The sequence below is a fragment of the Capra hircus genome, chromosome 9, assembly GCF_001704415.2.
Source record: "Capra hircus breed San Clemente chromosome 9, ASM170441v1, whole genome shotgun sequence".
Lineage (NCBI taxonomy): Eukaryota > Metazoa > Chordata > Mammalia > Artiodactyla > Bovidae > Capra > Capra hircus.
In genome coordinates this window covers 80859843-80885066 of record NC_030816.1, presented here as the reverse complement: position 1 = coordinate 80885066, position 25224 = coordinate 80859843, and the positions used below count along the sequence as shown (strand labels likewise).

Below are 25224 nucleotides of genomic sequence, written 5' to 3'. Positions count from 1 at the left end.
CATTTTGCAACAAAAGAAAATAGTTTTAAGAATAAAACCATCCTGCCAATACAGATATCACATTCATATAATCTTTTAGAAAAAGTAACATATGGAGAATATACACTCTTTGGAGGTCAGTTTGATACCTTGGAAAAGATTCTATGAGCAATTAAAAGGAAAATTCTGAAGCTGGGGAAGAATGTATTTAACAATTCTTACATAAATTCTATTAGAAACACTTACTGAGTAAAACATAATAATTAGGTATGAACCTAACAGAGCAGAAGATACTCAAAAGAGGAGGCAAGAATACACAGAACAACTATACAAAAAATATCTTCATGACCCAGATAACCACGATGGTGTGATCACTCACCTAGAGCCAGACATCCTGGAATGCGAAGTCAAGTGGGCCTTAGGAAGCATCACTATGAACAAAGCTATTGGAAGTGATGGAATTCCAGCTATTTCAAATCCTAAAAGATGATGCTGTAAAAGTGTTGCACTTAATATGCCAGTAAATTTGGAAAACTCCACAGTGGCCACAAGACTAGAAAAGATCAGTTTTCATTCCAATTCCAAAGAAAGGCAATGCCAAAGAATGCTCAAACTACCATACAATTGCACTCATTTCACACACTAGCAAAGTAATGCTCACAATTCTTCAAGCCAGGCTTCACCAGTACATGAACTGACAAATTCCAGATGTTCAAGCTGGATTTAGAAAAGGCAGAAGAACCAGAGATAAAGTTACCAACCATCTGTTGGATCATAGAAAATGCAAGAGAATTGTAGAAAAACATCTATTTCTGCTTCATTGACTATGAGGCCTTTGTGTGAATCATAACAAACTGTGGAAAATTCTTCAAGAGAAGGGAATGACCAGACCACCTGATCTGCCTCCTGAGAAACCTGTATGCAGGTCAAGAAGCAACAGTTAGAACTGGACATGGAACAATGGCCTGGTTCCAAATTGGGAAAGGAGTGTGTCAAGGCTGTATACTGTCACCTTGCTTATTTAACTTATATGCTGAGTACATCATGCAAAATGCAGGGCTGGATGAAACACAAGCTGGAATCAAGATTGCCGGGAGAAATATCAATAATCTCAGATATGCAGATGATACCACTCTTATGGCAGAAGGTGAAGAGGAACTAATAGCCTCTTGATGAAAATGAAAGAGAAGAGTGAAAAAGTTGGGTTAAAACTCAACATTCAGAAAACTAAGATCATGGCATCCAGTCCCATCACTTTATGGCAAATAGGTGGGGAAACAGTGGCAACAGTCAGAGCCTTTATTTTGGGGGCTCCAAAATGACTGCAGATGGTGAACTGCAGCCATGAAACTAAAAGACGCTTGCTCCTTTGAAGGAAAGCTATGACCAACCTAGACAGCATATTAAAAAGCAGAGACATTACTTTGCTGACAACGGCCCAGCTAGTCAAAGCCATGGTTTTTCCAGTTCAGTTCAGTTGCTCAGCTGTGTCTGACTCTGTAACCCCATGGACTGCAGCACACCAGGCCTCCCTGTCCATCACCAACTCCTGGAGTTTACTCAAACTCATGTCCATTGTGGAGAAGGAAATGGCAACCCACTCCAGTACCCTTGCCTGGAAAATCCCTTGGACGGAGGAGCCTGGTAGGCTACAGTCCATGAGGTCGCGAAGAGTTGTACATGACTGAGTGACTTCACTTTCATTTATCATTTTCATTCATTGAAGAAGGAAATAGCAACCCACTCCAGTGTTCTTGCCTGGAGAATTCCAGGGACGTGGGGAGCCTGGTGGGTTGTCATCTATGGGGTCACACAGAGTTGGCCACAACTGAAGCGACTTAGCAGCAGCAGCATGTCCATTGAGTAAGTGATGCCATCCAATCATCTCATCCTCTTCTCCTCCCACCTTTGATCTTTCCCAGCATCAGGGTCTTCTCAAATGAATCAGTTCTTCGCATCAGGTGGCCAAAATATTGGAGTTTCAGCTTCAACATCAGTCCTTCCAGTAGTCACGCTAGATGTGAGAGTTGGACTATAAAGGAAGCTGACATCAAAGAATTGACGCTTTTGAACTGTGGTGTTGGAGAAGACTCTTGTAGAGTCCCCTGGACTGCAATACAATCCAACCAGTCAATCCTAAAAGAAATCAGTCCTGAATGATTTCTTTTAGGAATGATGCTGAAGCCCCAATACTTTGGCCACCTGATGCAATGAACTGATTCATTGGAAAAGACTCTGATCCTGGGAAAGACTGAAGGCAGGAGCAGAGAGGGATGACAGAGGATTTGATGGTTGGATGGTATCACCAACTTGATGGACATGAGTTTGAGCAAGCTTTGGGAGTTGGTGATGGACAAGGAAGCCTGGTGTGCTGCAGTCCACAGGGTCACAAAGAATCAGACATGACTGAGTGATTGAACGGAACTAAAAACATAACAAATACTATAAAAATAGACCCTCGTCTCTTAGGGATAAGAGGGTCTGGCAAGACAACTATGAAAGCAATAAGAGGATTACTAGTAAATGCCATAAGTGATGAAAAAGTTAAAAAGACTCAACAGAAATGTATTAAAATTGCATTTGGGGCGTTATCTTAAGAGTGCAAGTTAAGATATACTCAATGTTTACACAATAAAAGTGTTGATAAGCTGTTAACAGTTTTTTTTAGCATTCCACTGCATATTTTGTTTAATGATGGCTTCATTTCATATCAATATTAGAGGTAGAAAACAACTATAGAATGTGCTAAAATTTTAAGTGGTAATATCCCAAGGAAATAGAATTCTTCAAGCTAATTTTTATATTATATGTTATATACTAAGATTTCTTAATAATGGTAACATCAAGGATATGTAAGCTAATGAACTTCAACTGGGAAAAGGTTATATGATTAACAGATAAAGAAATCAGTATAGAAATCTTATTACAGAAGATTTGTTCTGAGCTTAGGTCTAAGTGCATTAAGTGAAAAGTAAACATTACTGGTCATGGCCCCAAGACAGCAAGACAACAAATATTAATTTATCTGTCACTAGCTTTATGTGGATGATCTAAAGAGCTTTGTCAGCCAGAAAACAAAACTGCATCAGCTACTAAAGATCACCAAGAATTTAATGACATGCAAATATAGACAAATATCAATTTAAACAATGGTGAGAGGACAGCTTGCTGAGAGAATCAAATTCTAGATCAAGCATAATGGAGAGTTAACTGTATAACAAAAATACACTAAAGAAAATACCAAACATGCAGAGCTATTGGAAAACACTACAAACTCTATCAATCTAACTCAATTTAAGCAAAAAATTAAGAAACAATTACTTCAGAAGCTTTCTTCTTATAGTCACTTATACAATGGTTGTAGATTTGATTATACATTAGAATAATTTTTACCACGTATTCTTAAATGAACAGGTAAGATCCTGAATTTGACTCAACATTACAAAACTAGAGACTAAAAATATGATGGATTGCCTTTACTCTTCAGTAAAAAGAAAAAATTTTATCACTGACACTTGAAAAGACACAGCCTAAATCCACAAAAGATCTAATCAATTCAGATAAGATAACAAATATATATAGTTTCATGGTACTTATTCAATCCATTTACCCAAGTTAGGGAACTAAAATATTTAGTAAGAGTAAAAATACATGATATTAGAGCCATACAGAATAACAACAAATCTCTCCCTCAAACTGTAATTACCTTAGTTTTATATAACATATTGATGCAGGATTTACATAAAAATAAAAATATATTTGTAAACCCTACATAGAAAACTTTTCTACACAAACAAAGCCTGTTGAAAGAAAAGTAGAGCACTAAAATTCATTTAAATGAAGCCAATTTTTATCTTAACAGACTGAGGGCAGGGGGTTTAGGTAGGTACAACCAACTGCTCTACGATTTTTCCTTTATTCATTAACTGATGCTTTTATGTACTCACCATAAAACCTGGAAACTTTCATCTCTAAAAAAAGATTACTAAAATGTTATTGAGTCAATCAGCATCCTATTTATCTGTTAGTTACAAAAAACAAAAAGAAAATACCAATCATGGCATTTCTTTTTTCAATAGCTTCATAAGATTTGTATTACAAGCAACCTTAAATCCTCTATGGGAGGAGGCAAGATAAGCATTAAGGAAGAAGGTAAGCCATTATACATATACAAATAGAATAATCCAAAAGACTTAACTTGTTGAAGAATATACTGGTTCACTTCGTAAAATACCTCAAGTCTCTTCTCTAATAACTGACTTAAAAAGCAGCATCCCAAAGCAGAACTCTTCAGTTTTCTGGGACTACCACACTTCTTGCCACCCCAGCACTCCCCTAATTATGCTATAGAGTTAGCTGAACATCAACCATTCATTCCAAAGTAGAGCAATGAAAAGAAGCACAGCCTAGTAAGTGATCCAAAAGTTCAAATGGATATTAAGAAAGCAGTACACTGCAAACTACTCTTAGACCTATGCAGAAAAGCAGCATCAATTTATAACAAACTTTCCAACCAGTAAAACAGTACACATCTCCAGCCAATAACAAACCTATAAGGATGGGCTTACCTAAAACACTAAAAATCTGAGTGGAAAAAAGTAGAATTCACTGTCCACCTTTCCATGAGTCAATTAAAATTTCCTAAAACCACAAGCCAATTTCCAAATATTCAGCAAATGTTGCATTTATCGTCAGCATTCACGTGCATTTGCATGCACGCACACAGACACACACACACTTCACCAAACTGCGGATTATCTGCTGAAGAAAAAAGTTTACAGCATAAAACAGAGTCCATTACCTTTTTCATTCTTTTAAAAACCAAATAACTAGACAACAAGTATTTCAATGTAACTAAAAAAATGATCACAGTAAATTTTACGCATCTCCCACCATAGAAATAAAATCTGTAAAAATTAGAGTTTCAAGTACATGTGCATCAGATGCAAAGATACTACATATCATGTAGCCTCTACTTACCTTCACTCTAAGGCTACATGTAACTTAGAAATGGGTATGTCACATATAACATTCTTCACAAATGCTGGTTCTCAAATGTTTAGCAACAATATGATAAATCTTATTTAATGTAAACATATTTGAAATTCAAATTACAATCATGGTTAGTTTGAACTCCTACCTTAAACACTCTCTCGTAATAGAGATTAAGCAATAACAATAATTCTTTGAATCAAAATATTTTAACAAGAAAATAAATATAAAAATTTGTTTGCATACATATATTCTTTTAATTTATAAGGAATTCATTTTAATTTAAATGAGGTTGCCTATGGGAGGAAAAAGGAAAATTAAGCACAGATGAACTATTAAAGGAAATTAACATGTAACCTGTAACTCAGCTACTACCATAGTCAACAGACCCAATACAGTGATTTGCTAATGTAAACACTTAGAAGCTGTATTTTCCAATTTTAAATTAAAATACTTTCTTTTGGGTAAAAAAAGATTAAGTCATTTCTCATGACATAAAGTCTCTAAAGAAATTCAAACTACCACTGGACACTTTATCTCATCATTTAGATTATTTGCCAAATGGGAATTTCCTTTCCATTTAACTCTTATATAGATACCTCTGTTCTGAATCACTACCAGAAAGCAACATGCTATGCAAAGCACAACTGTACAACAGTAACATCTTTCTGCCACAAAACCTATCAGCCAAATAAAGGCTTCCACCTGGATTCAGAGATTCCTACAACGTTAGACGTGGAGAGACCTACTAATGAAAGACTTTTTCAGAACTACACAGCTCCTTTAAGAAGGGAATGCTCAAAAATTAATAAATCACAAATACATGTGAAATCTAGAAACTTGTCCCCCAAGTCTTAATATAAAGTACAATAAACAAAAGAAAATGCTCGTTTTAGAAATCCATAACTCATTGCATTTCCAAATCAATTAACTGTCTTACTGGTAAACTTGATGGTCTTTCTTGTTGTATTAAGTTCAAGTCTTCATGGTTAGGTTTTCCAGAAGCCAGAGGAGGTTGAGACCTAGTTCCATAGCCTTCCTGAGACATATCCTAAACAAACACAAATATAAAGAAATATCTCAATGAATTATAAGCTTCTTTGGTAATTAAGATGAAGCAAAGGCTTATCACAAAGTATCAACTTATGTTACTTTAAGCAGACATATAAATATAATTATCACTTCTATAACACTTTCTCAGAAGCAAAAATAAAATATAAGAAGGCAGCGTATCATCAAGAGCAAAAACATGTATAATTAACAATTAAATATATTATGTGACCATACAAACTAAAGACTGTATTTGAGTTTTGCAGGAAGGTGATAGTCAGTAAAAGAAGGGAAAGAAAGCTAGCAATAACTAAACTGTTAAAACAGAGCAAACCAAAAGTATATATTATTGTTTAATTTTTATTTTGGTTGAATTGCCTTTAATATTACCTTGAAACTGTTAAAGTAATTAATGAAAACTTTATTATCAACTGACTTTTAAGATGTCCTCTCAATAACCCATAAAACAACAGTTATTAAGCTGACAGTATCCTGAGGTTTCTACAAAGCCAGTTAATACTCATATATAGAATTCCATATGTTCACATAGCATAGTTATCAAAGAACTATAATAAAGCATAAAACAGTAGTGAGGAAGGAAACACACCCAAAATCTACTGAAATAGAGAAACTTATTATTAACATGGCCTTTCTGGCATCCTCTTGAATACTTTTCTAGGAGGAATCCTGCATGGTTTAATAGTATGCTGAAATAGTATTATACAAACCAAATATCACACCAAACTTACCGGATGTCAGCTCTCTAGTTGTTTAACTATGTACACTTAGTTACTAAACATTCTAGGCCCATTTACACCTAAAGTCAAATAGCAGGACAGAATGTAAAATGCTTATTATAGCATTTCTTAATTGGCACTGAAAGCTGAAGAACCAGTTTCTGATAGGGAAGAAAAAAAAAGAACGGAAAGTATCACTTGAAAATAAAATTCTTTTTTTCCCTGTCAGTTTAAATACGTGTTAGAATTAAAGAAACATTATATACAAGTTTTACTTCCCCTGTTAAATTCTCAAAATACTACTTTAGAAATTAATGGTAATGAGTTGAAACCCTATAAAAAGCTTCTGTTGCCCCACCCCTTTCTCATACAGTATACACTTGAACTTACACAGCTTCTGAAGCCAAGAAACTCTGGACCAACAGCTGGTACTAAAAATACACAAGCTGTACAAACTAGACTTAGCTAGCAAAGTTTTGGCGCAGCCTGCCTTTAAAGAGGCTCTGAGGTAAAGAGCATGCCAACAATATAGCATTTCCCAAGTAACTCCTTTTCCCTATACACACAACAGGTCAACACATCCAACCTCTAATAGTAGTGCAGAATGCCCTACACTTTTGGAAGAGAATTACACCCAGTTGTCCAGGCTTTTATCTGATAACATTTAGGTGAGATCTCGAGCACACGCAATCGGAGGATATTTAAAACAGTAGCTCTTCAATCAGGCTGCTGGTAGAGGGTAACAACTGGGCTGTGGGGGACAAAAGCCAAGGCTGAAAGATGATTACCACTCATACACACACACACTCCACTTGCTTCTGGACCCCAGACTTGTGATTTGTTACATAGACTTCCAACTGCATGTCCTGCAGTTTCCTTTAGATTAAGAGCAAAGATTTCAAAACCAGGCAGGGCACAAGGCCTCCATTCAGGGACCTTCACCCTTTACAAAAACCCCAAGGCGGCACAAGACAGCCTCACAATGGGCAAACAAATGGGGATCCCCACCTGTGCCTCAAATACACACACGTGCACACGATTTATGGGTGGTGGTTAGACACTCATTTTAGTAAACTGTTAATAATGAGGAATGGGCAGGCTCACATGCCCGACTCTAATAAGTCTTTTAAATTTCTTTTTGTTTTCTCTTTGTAGCTAAATGAACTGATTTCTAAACAACTTGGAAAAGATTACTGCAACTACAGTAAACACTCATTTTGAATTGGGTACTATCCCCTTTAAAATAAGCAACGCTGAATAGACTATGAAAGCCATCAGAAAATTTCACTATGACTTTACATTTCACTTTTTAAGGCTTAAAAGTTTAAAATAATTAGATTTCACAAAATCTCAAACACTATTCCTAACCACAAGAGGCTCTCAATTATTAAATACAGATGGAAATACAACAAAAACAAAATTTAGTGAGAATCACTGAAATGGAACATGTTCTGCTTCAATATATGTTTGAACATAAGGATTAATTTAATTGAGAGAACATCCAGAAAAGGTACCAAGTTTTACCCTAAAACAATCATCTATATAAAACTTACACTGGGACTATAAAGTCTACATTTGGCAGCTTTAATAAAAACACAAAAGTTACATCTCTTAACAAACCTGAGCTTTTTCCTCTTCAGAGCTATATTTATTTTCTGGTAGGTACTTATTTTCATCTCAGGAAGAGTAAGTAGGAATAAGTAATTTAACAAACAACAAAGCAATGTCAGTATCAGAAAATAAGAAATACATCCAGCACTATATTTTATAAACTAATAACAACAAAGAACAGCCTTCATGCTTAACATATCACTGCAATCTCGGTTATTCACACATTTAAACCACTGCACACAAGCTTACACATAAGTTCACACATAGACTGTGACTGTGACAACGCACAACTAAGAGAATACCGCATTATGGTAATACTAGTGCACAGAGGAACCACACAAGGAGGTGTGGGCTGCCCTTCCAGAGTCCTTTATCAGTATTATTTTTCTTCATCTCACCCACAAGCTTTTCACTACTGACAGATTCTGGCTTTAACCTTCTTCATGTTACAGATCAAAGGTAAAACGGAGACTCACAAACCAACAAAAGTGTGAAAGGAGCTTGGAACAGGGCATGTACACATGTGTTTCTAAAGTTTTCATGTTAGGTGTTACTTTTACCACATGAAAGTGAAAGTGCTCAGTCGTCTCTGACTCTTTGCGACCCCGTGGACTGCATGTAGCCCACCAGGCTCCTCCATCCATGGGATTCTCCAGACAAGAATACTGGAGTGGGCTCCCATGTCTAAACATTAATTATCTTGTGTCTCAACAAATGGTGGAAAATTCTTAAAAGAGATGGGGATACCAAAGCACTTGGTCTGCCTCCTGTGAAACCTATATGTAGGTCAAGGAGCAACAGTTAGAAGTGGACATGGAACAACAGACAGGTTCCATATTGGGTAAGGGGTGTGTCAAAGGCTGTGTATTGTCACCGTGCTTATTTAACTTATATCAGAGTACATCATGCAAAATGCAGCGCTGGATGAATAACAAGCTGGAATCAAGACTGCCAGGAGAAATACCGATAACCTCAGATATGCAGATGACACCACTCTTACAGCAGAAAGCAAAGAGGAACTAGGGAGCCTCTTGATGGAAGTGAAAGAAGAGAGTGAAAAAGTTGGGTTAAAACTCAACATTCAGAAAACTAAGATCATGGCATCCGGTCCCATCACTTTACAGCAAACAGATGGAGAAACAATGCTCTAAAATGACTGCAGATGGTGACTGCAACCATGAAAGTAAGAGATGCATGCTCCTTGGAAGAAAAGCTATGACCAACCTAGACAGCATATTAAAAAGCAGAGACATTACTCTGCTGACAAAGGTCCATCTAGTCAAAGCCATGATTTTTCCAGTAGTCATGTATTAATGTGAGAGTTGGACAGTAAAAAAAGCTGAGCAACAAAGAACTAATGCTTTTGAACTGTGGTGTTGGAGAAGACTCTTGGATGGTCCCTTGGACTGCAAGGAGTGCAAACCAATCAATCCTAAAGGAAATCAATCCTGAATATTCACTGAAAGGACTGATGCTGAAGCTGAAGCTCCAATACTTTGGCCACCTGATAGGAAGAGCTGACTCACTGGAAAAGACCCTGATGCTGGGAAAGACTGAAGGCGGGAGGAGAAGGGGATGGCAGAGGATGAGATGGTTGGATGGCATCACCGACTCAATGGACATTAGCTTGAGCAGGCTCTGGAAGATGGTGAAGGACAGGGAAGCACATGCTTCCTGGTGTGGCAAAAAGTCAGAAAATGACTGAGCGACTGAACGACGACAACAAAACATTTACTAAACATCTTGTAGGGACTACTCCCCTTGCTGGGTGCCTACCATCTCACAGTGTGAAGCGTGACCAGGAAGGAAACAGCAGTTATACTGCGTTATTGTGAGGAGGGATGAGACCAAAACTGTCACCTAGCTCTGGTATAACGGCCAAGAGCAGGAGTACTTCTGTTTCCTTCTATGATGAAATGAATTAAGTACCAATGGCAATACAAGACTATGAAGAGAATGTGGAATAAAATGTCAAGGACACTTAAAAAAACTCAAAACAGAAAAATATTCCCATGGCATGTATGACCTCAAAAGATACAAAGATACAAAGAAAAGAAAGTTGTCCTCCTACTTTCCAGGAGTCCCTCGAAAAAATTCCTGTTAACAGGCTGTTATTTATTGTTCCAAACTGTTCAAGGCACAACCAAGTATGAAGTGAATTTAAAACACTTTAACTTTCAAAACAATTGAGCGGACTTGTTCTGTACAGTCTACACTGTGGTCCTGTAACAATAGATGTAATATATCTTCTTCTATATCTGCACCTAAATATCTATGCTTTTTCTTTTGTTACACAGTACTGTATTAATTCTGTGATTTATTTAACCAGTCCCCTACTGACGGACATTTCCCTAGTCTTTCTCTACTTATTACAGCATTATAATAAACATCCTTGTGCATACAACTTCAGGTGAAATAGTTCTGCAGCATAAATCTCCATCGGTTTCCCTGGAGCCTCAGTGGTAAAGAATCCACCTGCCAATGCAGAAAACTCAGAAGATGCTGATTTAATCCCTGGGTCAAGAAGATTCCCTGCAGGTGGATATGACAAGCCACTCCAGTATTTCTGCCTGGGAAACCCCATGGACAAAGGAGCCTGGCAGACTACAGTCTGTGGGGTCACAAGAGAGATGGACACGACTTAGCCACTAAACAACAACATAAGTCTCCACAAGGGGAATATCTGTCAAAAGGTTGGCACATTTAAAATTTTAATGGAGGCTAGCAAAGTGCTTTCAGCAAAAGAAGTGTCAAATGAGAGTCACAGTGTGTCATTTTACTATACACATTTACCTTAGCATCACAATATGCCTAATCTCAGCATAGAAAGCAGCAAACTCACACCAGGAGAGAGGTGGGAGGACTGGTCATCAGCATTCATTTGCTTGGTTGTGTCCCATTCTTTGTGAACCAATGAATGGTAACACTCCAGGCTTTTCTGTCCTTAACCATCTCCCAGAGCTTGCTCAAACCATGCCCATTGAGTCGGTGATGCCATCCAACCATCTCATCCTCTGGCATCCCCTTTTCCTCCTGCTCTGAATCTTTCCCAGCATCAGGGTCTTTTCTAGTGAGTCAGCTCATTGCGTCAGGTTGCCAAAAGTACTGGAGCTTCAGTTTCAACATCAGTCCTTCCAATGAATGAATATTCAGGGTCGATTTTCTTTAGGAATGACTGGTGTGATTTCCTTGCAATCCAAGGGACTCTAAAGAGTCTTCTCCAACACCATAGTTCGAAACATCAGTTCTTCAGCCCTCAGCCTTCTTTATGGTCCAACTCTCACATCCGTACATGACTACCACAAAAACTATAGCTTTGACTACACAGACTATCATTTGCAAAGTGATGTGCCTGCTTTTTAATATGCTGTCTAGGTTTGTCATAGCTTTTCTTGCAAGAAGCAGTGTCTTATAAATTCATGGCTGCAGTCATCATGGGCTTTCCAGGTGGCACTAGTGTTTAAGGAACCTGCCTGTCAATGCAGGAGACATAAGAGACATGGGTTTGATCTCCAGGTATAGAAGATTCCCTGGAGGAGGGGCATGGCAACCCACTCCAATACTCTTGCCTGGAGAATCCAATGGACAGAAGACCTTGGTGGGTGACAGTTAAGAGGGCCACAAAGAGTCAGACACCACTGAAGTGACTCGGCACACACGCACGCAGTCACTGTCCAGAGTAATTCTAGAACTGAGGAAGATAAAACCTATTACTGCTTCCACTTTTTCTCCCTCTATTTGTCAGGAAGTTATGGGACTTGATGCCATGATCTTAAGTTTTCTGAATGTTGAGTTTTAAGCCAGATTTTTCACTCTTCACTTTCTCCGTCATCAAGAGGCCCTTTAGCTTCTCTTCACCTTCTGCCATCAGAGTGGTATCATCTGTAAATCTGAGGTTGTTGACATTTCTCCTGGCAACTTGATCCCACCTTGTGATTGATCCAGCCCAGCATTCCCATGATACACTCTGCACAGAAGTTGAATGAGCAGGCTGACAATATACAGCCTTGACGTCCTCCTTTCCCAGTCTTGAACCACCCACTGTTCGATGGCCAGTTCTAACAGCTGCTTCCTGACCTGCATTCAGGTTTCTCAGGAGACAGGTAAGATGATCTGGTATTCCCAGTTCTTTAAGAATTTTCTACAGTTTGTTGTGATAAAAACAGTCAAAGGCTTTAGAGTAGTCAATGAAGTATAAGTAGATATTTTTCTTGAATTCTCTTGCTTTCTCTATGATCCAACAAATGTTGGTAATTTGATCTCTGGTTCCTCTGCCTTTTCTAAATTCAGCTTGAACATCTGGAAGTTCTTGGTTCGTGTCCTGCTGAAGCTTAGTTTGAAGCATTTTTAGCATTACCATGCTAGCATGTGAAATGAGCACATTCACATGCTAGTTAGAACATTCTTTGGCATTGCCCTTCTTTGGGATTGGAATGAGAACTGACCTTTTCTAGTCCTATAGCCACTGCTGAGTTTTCCAAATTTGCTGACATATTGAGTGCAGCACTTTCACAGCATTATCTTTTAGGATTTTGAATAACTCAGCTGGAACTCTATCACCTCCACTAGCTTTGTTTGTAGTGTTGCTTCCGAAGGCCCACTTGACTTCATCCTCCAGGATGTCTGTCTCCAGATGAGTGACCACATCATGATGGTAATCTGGGTCTTTAATATAGTCCTTCTGTGTATTCTTGCCATCTCTTAATTTCTTTTGCTTCTGTTAGGTCCTTACAGTTTCTGTCCTTTATCATGCCCATTTTGTACAAAATGTTCCCTTGGTATCTCCAATTTTCTTGCAGATATCTCTAGTCTTTCCAATTCTATCTTTTCCTCTATTTCTCTGCATTGTTCATTTAAGAAGGCCTTCTCATCTCTCCTTGCTATTCTCTGGAATTTTGCATTCAGTTGGATATATCTTTCCCTTTCTCCCTTGCAGGTACATAAATTTAAAATATCCTTTCCAAAAAGAAAGCAATGTAAACCTATGAAGTATCCACTTCAAGAATGGTGCAATCAGTCACCCCCTTGTCTCCTCAGGAACGCCCTGATGGAAATATTATTAACTAGGAGAGATGACATTTCAGGCAGGGCTCCATGACAGGTGCTATGCCCAACCCACCTTTACAACAACCCAGGAGAGAGGCCCTATCAACTATCATCTTGTTTTCACCATGAGGAAACAAAACCTTGAGCAATTTGCACAGCTAGTGTCTGAGCACACTGCTAGTGTCTCAATGTGATGGACTAATCTTCCTTTCTCCCCTAATTGCACTCTACAAACAACTGGAAGCTTCAAGTACTATCCTAAGGATTGGATGTAATCTTAACTTTTTAAAGATATTATCCTAGGCTTCTACTTATTCTCCTACATTACCTTTTCAAAAAGTATTAATCTTAAGCATTTCATATGTGGAACACTTCCAAAATATCAAATTATAATATTATGAAAAGAAATGTCAACATTTCAAAGTCCCCACAAATCTGAATACAAAGCCACTCAACGTATGACTCATTATCATCAAGTAGTTGTTTAAGGTCCACAGGCTGATGGAAAGCAAGGTAAAAGACTCATTTGCCTCCTCAGGTTATGTTTAAGGGTTTTCTGCTGGTTCCTCTCTTTTACCCAAAGACTCCATGTTGACCCTTGGATGGTGATGATTCTTAAATTTCTACTTCAAGTCCCCTGTATTTTTACTGTATTTTGAAGGAGTCCTTGTGCTCACATCTAGGAATGATTCTCCTAACTGTCCTCCTCAACTCTGACCCCATTCCTTCAGGTTATCACCTGGTCAAGGGTGTTCCCATCCACATGGGACTTCTCAGAGCCACCCCACATTCTTCACCGCCTTCGTGACTGAAACACCTGTGCCACACGAGCAATCCTAAAATCACTGTCAGGCCCATCCCCTTCATCCTCCCTCCAGCTGCCAGCCCCTTTGCGCTACAGCTTCTTGTTTGCTATACCACGAGAGCTGGCTTGCAAAAATGCAAACCACGGTGTGCTGCTGCATGGAGAGGCCTCCTCTAAGATGCCTACAGAATGAGGCCGACAGTGCTTAGTCTGGTAGAGAAAAGCCCGTCAGCCTCCAGCTGCCACCACACTGTCATCTCCGCCTTCCTTGGGGCCCAAAGCAAGTCCTCAGCTTCACCCACTGGCTTGCTCAGAGGCTCCCATGGGGCCACTTGTCTACACATGCAACACTCTCGGTCCAGGTGGACGCTCTTCCAGCTGTGTCTGCAAAGCATCGTTGTCTTCAAGATCCCGCCAGAACTTAATTCTTCCATTCCCCCAAACAACTACCTCACACCAACTTCTTATGTACTCTTAAAATACAACATTATAAATTAGTTATCTATTTGTCTATCTCCTGACCTGGACTCTTACTTCCTCTTGGGTTTCCAGCACTGACAGGCACTCAAAAGCCTGGTGAATTACTGACTCAATGCCTTCTAAGAGCTTACATTTAGAATTAGACACAGCAATACAAAAATAAGCGTATGAGGACAAACATAAAACTGAACAAAACTTGGGCTCATGTCCAAGAATATTTATCATGTTAACAGCTACACTGCCTGGTAGCAATGCGCTATATAAAACACATTTTGCTATTTGTTACTGGCAGTCTTAAGGCAAAAAGATGACTACAAAAAAATGTAGTAAAAATACTGGAAATTAAGAGGGATGGAGGGAAAAGACTATCATGAGTATCAGTGGTGCCATCAAAAATGGGAAAAATCAAGACATTCTTTACCTCCTAATGAACAAAACAGCAACAAAATATTTTTGCAGGAAATTTAAAAAATCCTGATAATGAACTCACTAAGGGGTTTCCAGGTGGCACAGTGGTAAAGAAACTGCTTGCCAATGCAGGAGGCACAAGAGACATGGGTTCGATCCCTGGGTTGGGAAGATCCCCTAGAGAAGGAAATGGCAACCAGCTCTAGTATTCTTGCTTTGAAAATTCCACGGACAGAGGAGCCTGATAGTCTTACAGTCCATGGGGTCATAAAGAGTTGGGCACACTGAGTGTCTGAGTGTGCACACAGATGCTTGATAAAGCCTTGTATTTCTATCGATTTAAGGAAATTAAAAAGGAGCAAAAGATATATTAAATCATAGCTAATCAATCAGCAAATCTCAAACCATAGGAACTTCTACTAGAAAAAAGACCTAGTTTCTTCAACAAATAAACTGTAACAGTAAAAAGAAGAGAGGGAAAGAGAAAAGGAGAGATTGAGAGGAAAACAGATATGAAAAGGTATTAAAATACAGATTTTATTTCAATCTTGAGTCAAACTACCCCATAATGTAAATAAAACAAAAACATTTAATCTATGTATGTTCAGTTCAGTCACTCACTCATGTCTGACTCTTTGTGACCTCATGGACTGCAGCACCCCATGCCTCCCTGTCCGTCACTAACTCCCAGAGCTTGCTCAAACTCATGTCCATTGAGTTGGTGATGCCATCCAATCATCTCATCCTCTTTCGTCCCCTTCTCCTCCTGTCTTCAATCTTTCCCGGTCTTTTTCAATGAGTCAGTTCTTCGAATCCAGTTGCCAAAGTATTGGAGCTTCAGCTACAGCATCAGTCCTTCCAATGAACATTCAGGACTGATTTCCTTTAGGATGGACTGGTTTGACCTCCTTGTAGTCCAAGGGACTCTCCAAGAGTCTTCTCTAATACCACAGTTCAAAACCATCAATTCTTCAGCGCTCAGCTTTCTTTATGGTCCAACTCTCACATCCATATGTGACTACTGGAAAAACCATAGATTTGACTATTTATGAAACTACTGGAAATTTGAGTACTGGATACCTGGTATGAAAAAATATTTTTAAAATGTGATAACTGTATTATATTTGTTTCTTTTTTTAAGATAAAACTATATGCTGAAATATTGACAGATTAACTGATACAATATCTGGGATTTACTTCGAAATAATATTGAGGGCAGAGGTTTGGAGGGTAAGGAAGAAAAAGTTTACATACAACAAAACTAGCCATATACTTATTGACATCTGAGTGACGGGTTCATGGGGCCCATTATACTTTCATCTACTTCTGCTCATTGTTTGAAAATGTCCATTTAAAGGAAAATGGAGATAATGGTACGAAAGACAAATTCAGGAGTCCAGTATTGGGGTGAGACTGTGGTGCTGACACTGGGTTTCACCTGAAAGACTTACAGTCTTTCTGACTATAACTTCTGAATTGGTACCTTGCCTTCAGCCCTCAGTCTCAAAAAGAGCCCATTATGCACTGAGCATTTAATCTGTCAGTTTCTTTTTTAAAACTTATTATTATTAAACAATATTGTAACAGTTTCAGCGAACAGGGAAGGGGCTCAGCCATACATATACACATATCGATTCTCTCCCAAACTTCCCTCCCAAGCTTCCTTCCCAAGCTGCCATATAATATTGAACAGAGTTCCATGTGCTATACAGTAGGTCCTTGCTGGTGGTCTATTTTAAATATAGCACTATGTACATATCCATCCCAAACTCCCTAACTATCCCTTCCACACCTCCATCCTTCCCCAGAACAACCACAGTTTGTTCTCAAAGTTTGAGAGTCTGTTTCTGTAAGTTAAGTTCATTTGTATCATTTCTTTTTAGACTACACAATATAAATGATGTCATTGGCTATTTCTCCTTCTCTGATATCCTTCAGTTTCTTAACCCATTTTATTTTTAATATACTTGCTGCAGTGTTTAATCCTAACACTTAAGTGTCTTTGGGAAAAAAAAAAAAAAAAAAAAAAAACCTCTCCATAATCTTAACCAAATTAACCTTGCCATTTTCATCTTCCCCTCCTTCTGACTTAGCGACCCTTTCTGGACCTCACATACTGATCAAGCTGCCCTCCTTGCCTAAGTCTGATGCTCTCCACTAACTCTGGCCCACCCTCTTAAAGGCCGGGTTTCCAGTTTCACTGACTCCAAGATGCCTTTTCCAGCCACAAATCTCGCCAAAGACCATGAGCACTTGAGTCAAACCCACCCAAGCTCAAATTCCAATCTGGACTCCACACTAGCTGTGCAACCTGAAAAAACTCCTGAGTTCAGTTTCCTACTCTGGAAACTGGACTGGACTGACTGAAGCTGAGGGGGCTCAGGGTAGAGTACACAGGGTACAGCTTGTATAGTTTAGACACACAATACTTCAGGAATACGAACTGAATGGATTTTTTTTTAACATACCATGAAAGGTTATGTTTTAGGATAATGGTAAGTGACTTTAAGTCTAAGTCCATATCAGTATTTTTCCCTGCATCTTCCTTTATCCTTGCTCCAAAAATCTTTTATATTAGATTTAAAAAATCATAGGTCAAAAGTTCAAAGGGTTTTTCACTGCTACTGATTTCATGAGCTTATGAGACTCTAAGCTTATATTAAAACCTTATTATCTGTAATATACTATATTTACTGAAGAGTCCAAAGGCTAGATTCAGAATATCATTTATTTTCTATTAATTTAAATGAATAATTATTTCATTTTAAAAACTTTTTCAAAAGGAACAGGCTTGTCCAAACTGCTTTACAATATTTTCTTTCTGATGAGTCTCATTCAGTTCAGTTCAGTTGCTCAGTCATGTCTGACTCTTTGCGATCCCATGGACTGCAGCACACCAGGCCTCCCTGTCCGTCACCAATTCCCGGAGTATACTCAAAATGTCCATCGAGTTAGTGATGCTATTCAACCATCTCATCCTCTGTTGTCCGCTTCTCCTCCTACCTTCAATCTTTCCCAGCATCAAGATCTTTTCAAATAAATCAGTTCTTTGCATCAGGTGGCCAAAGTATTGGAGTTTCAGCTTCAGCATCAGTCCTTCCAGTGAATATTCAGGACTGATTTCCCTTAGGATTGACTGGTTTGATCTCCTTGCAGTTCAAGGGTCTCTCAAGAGTCTCCTCCAACACTACAGTTTAAAAGCATCAATTTTTCACCACTCAGCTTTCTTTACACTCCAACTGTCACATCCACACATGACCAATGGAAAGGCCATAACCTTGATGAGACAGACCTTTGTTGGCAAAGTAATATCTCTGCTTTTTAACACGCTGGAATCATACTAAGGCAAACATGCTGTCTTGGTTGGTCATAACTTTTCTTCCAAGGAGTAAGCATCTTTTAATTTCATGGCTGCAGTCACCATCTGCAGTGATTTTGAAACCTAAGAAAATAAAGTCAGCCACTGTTTCCACTGCTTCTCTATCTATTTCCCATGAAGTGATGGGACCAGATGCCATGATCTTCGTTTTCTGAATGTTGAGCTTTAAGCCAACTTTTTTACTCTCCTCTTTCACTTTCATCAAGAGGCTTTTTAGTTCCTCTTCACTTTCTTCCATAAGGGTGGTGTCATCTGCATATCTGAGGTGATTGATATTTCCTCTGGCAATCTTGATTCCAGCTTGTGCTTCATCCAGCCCAGTGTTTCTCATGATGTTTCTACACAGAAGTTAAATAAACAGGGTGACAATACACAGCCTTGATGTGCTCCTTTCCCTATTTGGAACCAGGCCGTTGTTCCATCTCCAGTTCTAACTGTTGATTCATGACCTGTATACAGGTTCCTCAAGAGGCAGGTTAGGTGGTCTGGTATTCCCATCTCTTTAAGAATTTTCCACAGTTTGTGGTAATCCACATCATCAAAGGCTTTGGCATACTCAATAAAGCAGAAATAGATGTTTTTCTGGAACTCTCTTGCTTCTTCCATGATCCAGCGGATGTTGGCAATTTGATCTCTGGTTCCTCTGCCTTTTCTAAAACCAGCTTAAACATCAGGGAGTTCACGGTTCACATAATGTTGAAACCTGTCTTGGAGAATTTTGAGCATTACTTTACTAGCATGTGAGATGAGTGCAACTGTGCGGCAGTGTGAGCATTCTTTGGCATTGCCTTTCTTTGGAATTGGAATGAAAACTGACCTTTTCCAGTCCTGTGGCCACTGCTGAGTTTTCCAAACTTGCTGGCATATTGAGTGCAGCACTTTCACAGCATCATCTTTCAGGATTTGAAACAGCTCAACTGGAATTCCATGACCCCCACTAGCTTTGTTCGTAGTGATGCTTTCTAAGGCCCACTTGACTTCACATTCCAAGATGTCTGGCTCTAGATGAGTGATCACATCATCATGATTATCTGGGTTGTGAAGATCTTTTTTGTACAGTTCTTCCGTGTATTCTTGCCACCTCTTCTTCATATCTTCTGCTTCTGTTAGTTCCAGACCATTTCTGTCCTTTATTGAGCCCATCTTTGCATGAAATGTTCCCTTGGTATCTCTAATTTTCTTGAAGAGATCTCTAGTCTTTCCCATTCTGTTGTTTTCCTCTATTTCTTTACATTGATCGCTGAGGAAGGCTTTCTTATCTCTTCTTGCTATTCTTTGGAACTCTGCATTCGGATGCTTATATCTTTCCTTTTCTCCTTTGCTTTTCACCTCTCTTCTTTTCATAGCCATTTGTAAGGCCTCCCCAGACAGCCATTTTGCTTTTTTGCATTTCTTTTCCATGGGGATGGTCTTGATTCCTGTCTCCTGTACAATGTCATGAACCTCATTCCATAGTTCATCAGGCACTCTATCTATCAGATCTAGACCATTAAGTCTATTTCTCACTTCCACTGCATAATCATAAGGGATTTGATTTAGGTCATACCTGAATGGTCTAGCGGTTTTCCCTACTTTCTTCAATTTAAGTCTGAATTTGGCAATAAGGAGTTCATGATCTGAGCCACAGTCAGCTCCTGGTCTTGTTTTTGTTGACTCTATAGAGCTTCTCCATTTTTGGCTGCAAAGAATATAATCAATCTGATTTCGGTGTTGACCATCTGGGGATGTCCATGTGTAGGTTCTCCTCTTGTGTTGTTGGAAGAGGGTGTTTGCTATGACCAGTGCACTTTCTTGGCAAAACTCTATTAGTCTTTGCCCTGCTTCATTCTGCATTCCAAGGCCAAATTTGCCTGTTACTCCAGGTGTTTCTTGACTTCCTACTTTTGCATTCCTGTCCCCTATAATGAAAAGGACATCTTTTTTGGGTGTTAGTTCTAAAACATCTTGTAGGTCTTCATAAAACCGTTCAACTTCAGTTTCTTCAGCGTTACTGGTTGGGGCATAGACCTGGATAACTGTGATACTGAATGGTTTGCCTTGGAGATGAACAGAGATCATTCTGTCGTTTTTGAGACTGCATCCAAGTACTGCATTTCAGACTCTTTTGTTGACCATGATAGCTACTCCATTTCTTCTGAGGGATTTCTGCCCGCAGTAGTAGATGTAATGGTCATCTGAGTTAAATTCACCCATTCCAGTCCATTTTAGTTCGCTGATTTCTAGAATGTCGACGTTCACCCTTGCCATCTCTTGTTTGACCACTTCCAATTTGCCTTGATTCATGGACCTGACATTCCAAGTTTCTATGCAATATTGCTCTTTACAGCATCGGATCTTGCTTCTATAACCAGTCACATCCACAAATGTGTATTGTTTTTGCTTTGGCTCCATCCCTTCATTCTTCTGGAGTTATTTCTCCACTGATCTCCAGTAGCATATTCCTGGTTCCAAATAGGAAAAGGAGTACATCAAGGCTGTATACTGTCACCCTGCTTATTTAACTTATCTGTAGAATACATCATGAGAGATGCTAGACTGGAAGAAGCACAAGCTGGAATCAAGATTGCTGGGAGAAATATCAGTCACCTCAGATATGCAGATGATACCACCCTTACGGAAGAAAGTGAAGAGGAGCTAAAAAGCCTCTGGATGAAAGTGAAAGAGGAGAGTGAAAAAGTTGGCTTAAAACTCAACATTCAGAAAACGAAGATCATGGCATCTGGTCCCATCACTTCATGGGAAATAGATGGGGCAACAGTGAAAACAGTGTCAGACTTTATTTTGGCGGGCTCCAAAATCACTGCAGATGGTGACTGCAGCCATGAAATTAAAAGACGCTTACTTCTTGGAAGAAAAGTTATGACCAACCTAGATAGTATATTCAGAAGCAGAGACATTACTTTGCCAACTAAGGTCCGTCTAGTCAAGGCTATGGTTTTTCCAGTGGTTATGTATGGATGTGAGAGTTGGACTGTGAAGAAGGCTGAGCACCGAAGAATTGATGCGTTTGAACTGTGGTGTTGGAGAATACTCTTGAGGGTCCCTTGGACTGCAAGGAGATCCAACCAGTCCATTCTGAAGGAGATCAACCCTTGGATTTCTTTGGAAGGAATGATGCTCAAGCTGAAGCTCCAGTACTTTGGCCACCTCATGGGAAGAGTTGACCCATTGGAAAAGACTCTGATGCTGGGAGAGATTGGGGGCAGGAGGAGAAGGGGACAACAGAGGATGAGATGGCTGGACAGCATCACGGACTCGATGGACGTTGAGTCTGAGTGAACTCTAGGAGATGGTGATGGACAGGGAGGCCTGGCGTGCTGCGACTCATGGGGTCGCAAAGAGTCGGACACAACTGAGCAACTGATCTGTACTCAGACAACCATTTTGCTTTTTTGCATTTCTTTTTCTTGGGGATGGTCATGATCCCTGTCTCCTGTACAATGTCACAAATCTCCGTCCATAGTTCTTCAGGCATTTTGTCTATCAGATCTAATCCCCTGAATCTATTTCTCACTTCCACGATATAATTGTAAGGGATTTGATTTATAGATAATAGATCCTGATTATAATTGTGCCCTGCCATCAACAAGAACGTTACTACAACACAGGACTTACCAGTGTTCCTGATGCAGCAGCTGCCCCTACACCTGCAGTGAAGAGGACCCTGAAAGGACTGGAGATTAGAGAGAGGCCGGCCAGTGAGAGCAGCTGCATCCCCTACGTTAGTCAAGTTTGGACCCTGGAGGCCACTACTCTGGCATTCAAGACTTAAGAAAATCCTTTCTTGTATTCTATTTTTTGCAAGAACTTCTTCCTAAACTAACAAGGGGTCAAGAGGGAAAAGGGAAGCCACGCGGTTGCCTAAATTTCACTTCTTCTAAAATACTGAAGAGAAATATGAAGATACTCAACAGCTAAGGACTAAAGCAACTAAGATTTTTAATAGATCGATTTACTTTCTTAAACTCACAAAGCAAATGAGCCACAGTAAATATTTGGGTGTGCTTTTTATAGAGAAAACAGTATATGTAATAATAATAATAATACACACAGCAAAAAGAAAACCCAGCTTTATAACTTACCACTTGAAGAATCCCCTTATCTATAAAACCAAGATATAGGAACTGTCTCCAAAAGTCATACTAATGATTAAAGGAGAGACTAAGCATCTCTCTCCACTCCAGTGTTCTTGCCAGGAGAATCCCAGGGACGGGGGAAGCCTGGTGGGCTGCCATCCATGGGGTCGCACAGAGTTGGACACGGCTGAAGCGACTTAGCAGAGCAGAGCAGAGAAGCATCTCTTTGTGCTTGTGACATTTAAATGTTCAATAAATGTCAGCTATTGTTGTTTACATTATGTAAAACCACATTTAAGAATAAGAATCAAAATTTTCACTGAACCCACTGGGAGTTTATCCGGTGGTGACCATGGTCCGCTGATAGCAGCAGCTAGTGACTATGTAATGTTTACTATTCACCAGGCACTGTTCAGAGTGCTTACGGTCTTGACATCAACTCCACGAAGTACTTTTCTCAGATGAAGAAACTGAGGCACAGAGGTTGAGTGACTCACGCAAGGTCCAAACTATAGAGTCAGAAACTCTGAGTATAGAGTTCAACAATCTGTGTTTTAACAAGCCTTCTGGGAGACTTTAATGCTCACTAAAATCTGAAAAACCCTGAGTTAACAAATGCAAAAGCCCATATCAGTGATTTTAAAGGCTTGAATACTAGCCTATCTCTGGAACAAAATGTATTTCTACTGTAAACAGCAATATTGATGGCAGTAAACCCTTCAGATTAAAATAGATTCAGGATCAAAACCAAGCCCCACCACATTCAGGCATCACTTGCTATATGACCTGAGGGTTATTATTAACATGATATATGAGGTAATATCCATCCACCATGCTAGAGTAAAAGACACTGGAAAGCACTGGTTAGAGCTTCTGCTCTCCAATGGCTCTCAAAGTTGGGAATGCATCAGAATTGCCTGTCAGAGTTAAATGCAGACTCCCAGGTTCCCTCCTCATCACCCTCCACACCCCAGAACCATTTTGATGTAAGAGAACTTACTTCAGTCTAGGGCCATACCACCCTGAACGCACCTGATAGTGTCTGATCTCGGAAACTAAGCAGGGTCGGGCCCAGTTAGTACTTGGATGGGAGAACTTACTTGAGCAGACACTCCAGGTGATTCTGACGCAGACAATCCCTCCATCTTTTTTTTTTCCCCACTTTTTAGAAAACAACAGCTGTATAGTTATCCAACGGATCCCCTTTACTTCAACCTCCATCCTTTCTTCACCTCCCCAAGGCTAATGCAGAGAGACATGAATACATTCCTCTCCCCTAAAGTCCAGCACTCTTGAGAAGAATCAGTCAGTGAGTCGAACCTGCTTCTGCTATCCTTACAGAAAAAAAGGTGGTCACTGCCCACATTAGCAATACAATTCTGAAAGTAATCTGATGTTTCAAACATCTACAGATAATCATCTTCCAGAATACAAATACGTGGAGCTTGTTACTCCAAGAATTTTTAAAATCAAAGAAATTAATGAAGGAAGAATTTTAATGCTATACATGTAAGTTATGTTTTACTTTATTTTATGTACTTCAGTAAGTTGAAATAAGCATTAAAAGACAAATGAAGACAGCTGAGAGCAGCAAAAAGCAATCCAGGAAAAACAAAAATCCTTTCCTCTCTCTAGTGTCAGAATTTAAATATCAAGGGAAAAGAACTGTATGGATAAATATAATGAGCCTCAATGCTGCTTTTAACTGCAGGACCTAATCCTCAACTGCATCCCTCAGTACCAGAAGGGGAAAGCGGGATGGGGGTGGGGTCCTCAGAGAGAAGAAGTTGAAGGGGCACCTAGAGACTCACATCAGGTGTGAGTGTTGGCTCCACCCAGAGTCCCCACCTACCTAGGAGAGGCTTCCTCCTCCCCGCGCTGGCCAAGTCTGGGTAACCAGGATAAAGAGTTAGACAATAGGTCCCCGGTGCACCTAAGGTTAAGGCATCCAGTCCAACCCCACAGCACCATCTCTACTGGGGATGGAGACAGAGACAGGGGAAGAGGGAGGGAGAAAAAAGTGAGGGAAGAATGTAGAAAGCTCACCCCCTATTACAGCTACATTAGAAACAGGGAATGATGTGGAGCTTCAGTGATTTTTAGACCAAATCCTGCTCTTGGGATTGATATTTTTCCTCAGCTTTTAATAAAACATATCTTAAACAATGTAAGATTTTCCTCTTTTATCACCACAGCAGACACTCACAGACAGCAGATCTGATCTTCTGCCCATTTCTAGGCAAGCCTGATATTCTGATGAGCAGCTGCTGGACAGCATGGAGCAGAGCCTAAACCACAACCAGGCTGTACACAGGCTCCAGGTCTGCCTGTGGCTTTCAGGTTGCTCTTTTCAGGAGGAAGCCTCCAATCACCTTTCTAAAAGTAAATTAAGTATTGAAAATATTGCTATTACCATATAACTCCTCATTGGCTTTATTTTCCTTTAATTCTGGTATTTGAAAGGAAAAAAAAAAAACTTTTTTCTTAAATATTTTAAACATGACCATAATTCGCATTATCAAATTATAATCTAACACAGAGTCACAGTTATAATCCAAAGCATAAAAAAATAATAACTATTCAAAGTTTTCCATCAAAGAGCCAAAAATGCTTTATTACTGGAAACAATCAGTATTAAATGTAAGAATTTTTCTCTTCCTT

General features: G+C 39.4%; 1 protein-coding gene across 6 annotated transcripts in view; it reads right to left on the bottom strand.

The window, feature by feature from the left end:
• The window catches only part of ARID1B (AT-rich interaction domain 1B), a 425587-nt gene that overhangs the window by 263732 nt on the left and 136631 nt on the right, over positions 1-25224 (bottom strand). For all 6 annotated transcript variants that reach the window (XM_018053399.1, XM_018053402.1, XM_018053401.1 and 3 more), the window contains exon 4: positions 5912-6022. In XM_018053399.1, coding sequence (XP_017908888.1) covers positions 5912-6022 — 111 coding nt within the window. The remainder of the gene's footprint in view (positions 1-5911; positions 6023-25224) is intronic.